The sequence below is a fragment of the Bidens hawaiensis genome, unplaced genomic scaffold, assembly GCF_021521415.1.
Source record: "Bidens hawaiensis isolate Kalapana, Puna unplaced genomic scaffold, B.hawaiensis_p1.1 tig00020764_1, whole genome shotgun sequence".
NCBI lineage: Eukaryota > Viridiplantae > Streptophyta > Magnoliopsida > Asterales > Asteraceae > Bidens > Bidens hawaiensis.
In genome coordinates this window covers 212,987-215,675 of record NW_027493189.1, presented here as the reverse complement: position 1 = coordinate 215,675, position 2,689 = coordinate 212,987, and the positions used below count along the sequence as shown (strand labels likewise).

At 31.5% G+C, this 2,689-nt stretch overlaps 1 protein-coding gene across 1 annotated transcript; it reads left to right on the top strand.

Moving 5' to 3' along the window:
• The first annotated feature begins 231 nt into the window (after positions 1–231).
• LOC143561633 (uncharacterized) lies at positions 232–1,096 on the top strand. The gene is made up of 2 exons (XM_077049655.1): positions 232–334; positions 438–1,096. The coding sequence occupies exons 1-2, from the start codon at positions 232–234 to the stop codon at positions 1,094–1,096; spliced, it is 762 nt and encodes a 253-aa protein (XP_076905770.1).
• The last annotated feature ends 1,593 nt before the right edge of the window (positions 1,097–2,689 follow it).

The window sequence follows — 2,689 nt, the reverse complement described above, 5'->3', positions numbered from 1 at the left end:
TCTCCTTCTTTTGGCGAAGCTTATTATTTAAGAATTTTGTTGAACAAAGTAAAAGGTCCAACAACATTTGCTCAAATTCGAACAGTCAACTCTGTCGAATATCCAACATTTAGAGATGCATGTTATGCATGTGGCCTTTTGGATGATGACAATGAATATGTTGAAGCAATTGTAGAAGAAAGTTTTACAGGTTCTGGTTATTACTTAAGAAGTTTATTTTGCACATTGCTAATGTCCGAGAGCATGTCTAGACCTGAATTTGTCTGGGAAACAATGTGGACTTACTTGTCAGATGACATTTTATATAGACATAGCATTGTTTTAAAGCATCCAGGTATTAAAAATCATATAATGATACAACTTGACGTTTTGTTATTCTATATAAAAAAAAGATATTTAATTTATTTTGTATAACACATTTTATTTGGAATTTACAGGTTTAGAACTTAATGAAGAACAACTCAGAAACCTTACATTGTTTGATATAGAAAAGTTTCTATTAAGAAATAATTCCAGTCTAAAAACGTTTTCTACCATGTCTTTTCCTAATAAAGATTCCATCTCTTCTACAAATAATCTTTTACTTAGTGAAGAACTAGCTTATTACAAGGTTATGTTAGCTCAAGAGTTTGAACAACTCTTTTCTTCATTTACTGAAGAGCAACATTCTGTATATGAAGAAATCATTGAAGCAGTTGATAAGAATAAAGGTGGGGTATTTTTTGTTTATGGTTATGGTGGCACTAGAAAAACTTATTTGTGGAAGACCTTATGTGCATCTATAAGATCTCAAGGAAAAAAAAATTTAAATGTTGCTTCATGTGAAATCGCATCACTTTTGCTATCCGGAGGTAGGACTGCACACTCCAGGTTTCACATTCCAATTAATTTGGTTGAGGATTCATATTGTTACATAAAGCCAAATAGCGATCTTGCATGTTTATTAAAAGAAACCTCACTAATTATATGGGATGAAGCACCGATGGTACACAAGCATGGGTTTGAAGCTTTGGATAGATCATTAAAAGATATTTTAACACCTGCATCAGGAGCTTTTTCAGATTTACCATTTGGTGGAAAGGTGATTGTTTTTTGAGGAGACTTTAGACAAATATTACCGATTGTCCAGGTGGAATTAGACACCAAATTTAATCTCATGTTTAAGTTCTTCTTACATTTGAAGAAATTGCAAAGTCCTTAAGTTGACAAAAAATCTGAGGTTAACTACCTCAAACCATTCAACTGAAATTCAGCAAACACAGATGTTTGCAAAATGGATTTTGGATATAGGCGAATGTAATGTTGGTGGTACCAATGATGGTGAAGCACAAATATAAATACCAGAATATCTTCTTATCAGACATTCATGTGATCCAATTTCTGAGTTAATAGAGTTTGTGTATCCGTCCGTTTTTCAAAATTTCAAAGAAAAAGATTATTTTCATGAAAGAGCAATACTTGCTCCAAAAAATGATATTGTTCAAGAAATTAATGATCGTTTGCTGTCAATATATCCTGGAGAAGAAAAGGGAACATCTAAGTTCTGATAGTGTATGTCCTACTGACATGATTAATGAGAATTTGGATGAAAGTTTATGCTCTCCCGACATTCTTAATTGAATTAAAGCATCAGGTTTGCCAAACCACAAGTTAGTGTTAAAGGTAGGAGTTCCTGTTATGCTTCTAAGAAATATTGATCAAAAAAGTGGATTGTGTAACGGTACTCAGTTAAAGTTGGTCTCATTGGAAAACGTATTATACAAGTGAAGATTATATCAGGTAGTAATATTGGAGATAGACATTATATTCCAAGAATTACTTTGATACCTACCGACAAAAAAAAACTTCAAATTAAGCTACAAAGAAGACAATATCCGCTTGCTTTATGTTTCGCAATGACTATAAACAAAAGTCAAGGGCAATCACTATCAAGAGTTGGATTATATTTGAAAAAGCCCGTTTTTACACATGGTCAATTGTATGTTGCATTATCAAGAGTTACAAGACGATATGGGATTAAAGTTCTAATTCTAGATAGTGATGGTAATACTTCAAATGAAACATCAAACATTGTATACAAAGAAGTATTTCGAAGTTTGTAAGTACTTTTCAAAATCTTAACAATATTCATGTTTTTAAACTACTTTGCATCTCATAATGATTAGATATAATCCATAATCATAATGGTTTAAGTCATGCAATATAATAAAAAGGCTTTATATCATGCCGTATAATAAAAAGTAGTCCATCATCATAATAATAAGTTACAAATATCCTAACTTAAAACATTAGTTCAAATATTGTTTCCAAAACTTTCAACCACCATACTTCAAAAGTCAAAGTCATGATTACCAAACATAGAACATAATAAACAAATTGTTTTAATTGTTCACCACGTTACTTATGATTATCTTCCCTTTTGTTATAAACAAACAAACACGTGTCACCAACATTCAAGTCAAAAGTGGTTAACATACCTTTGTAGTCGTGGATACGGTATCTCGGTTTGTTGTGTGGAGTTTCCACGCGAAGTTCACTTTTAAACTCCACACCATCGTTGTTTCTGATAATGACCTCCTTGTTGTATTCAACTTTGATTTTCTTGCAAACCGATTTGGTAAACGCTGCCAAAAAAAATGAAAATATTATATTTTATGAATCATATATTTGGAGTTAAAAAATAAAACTA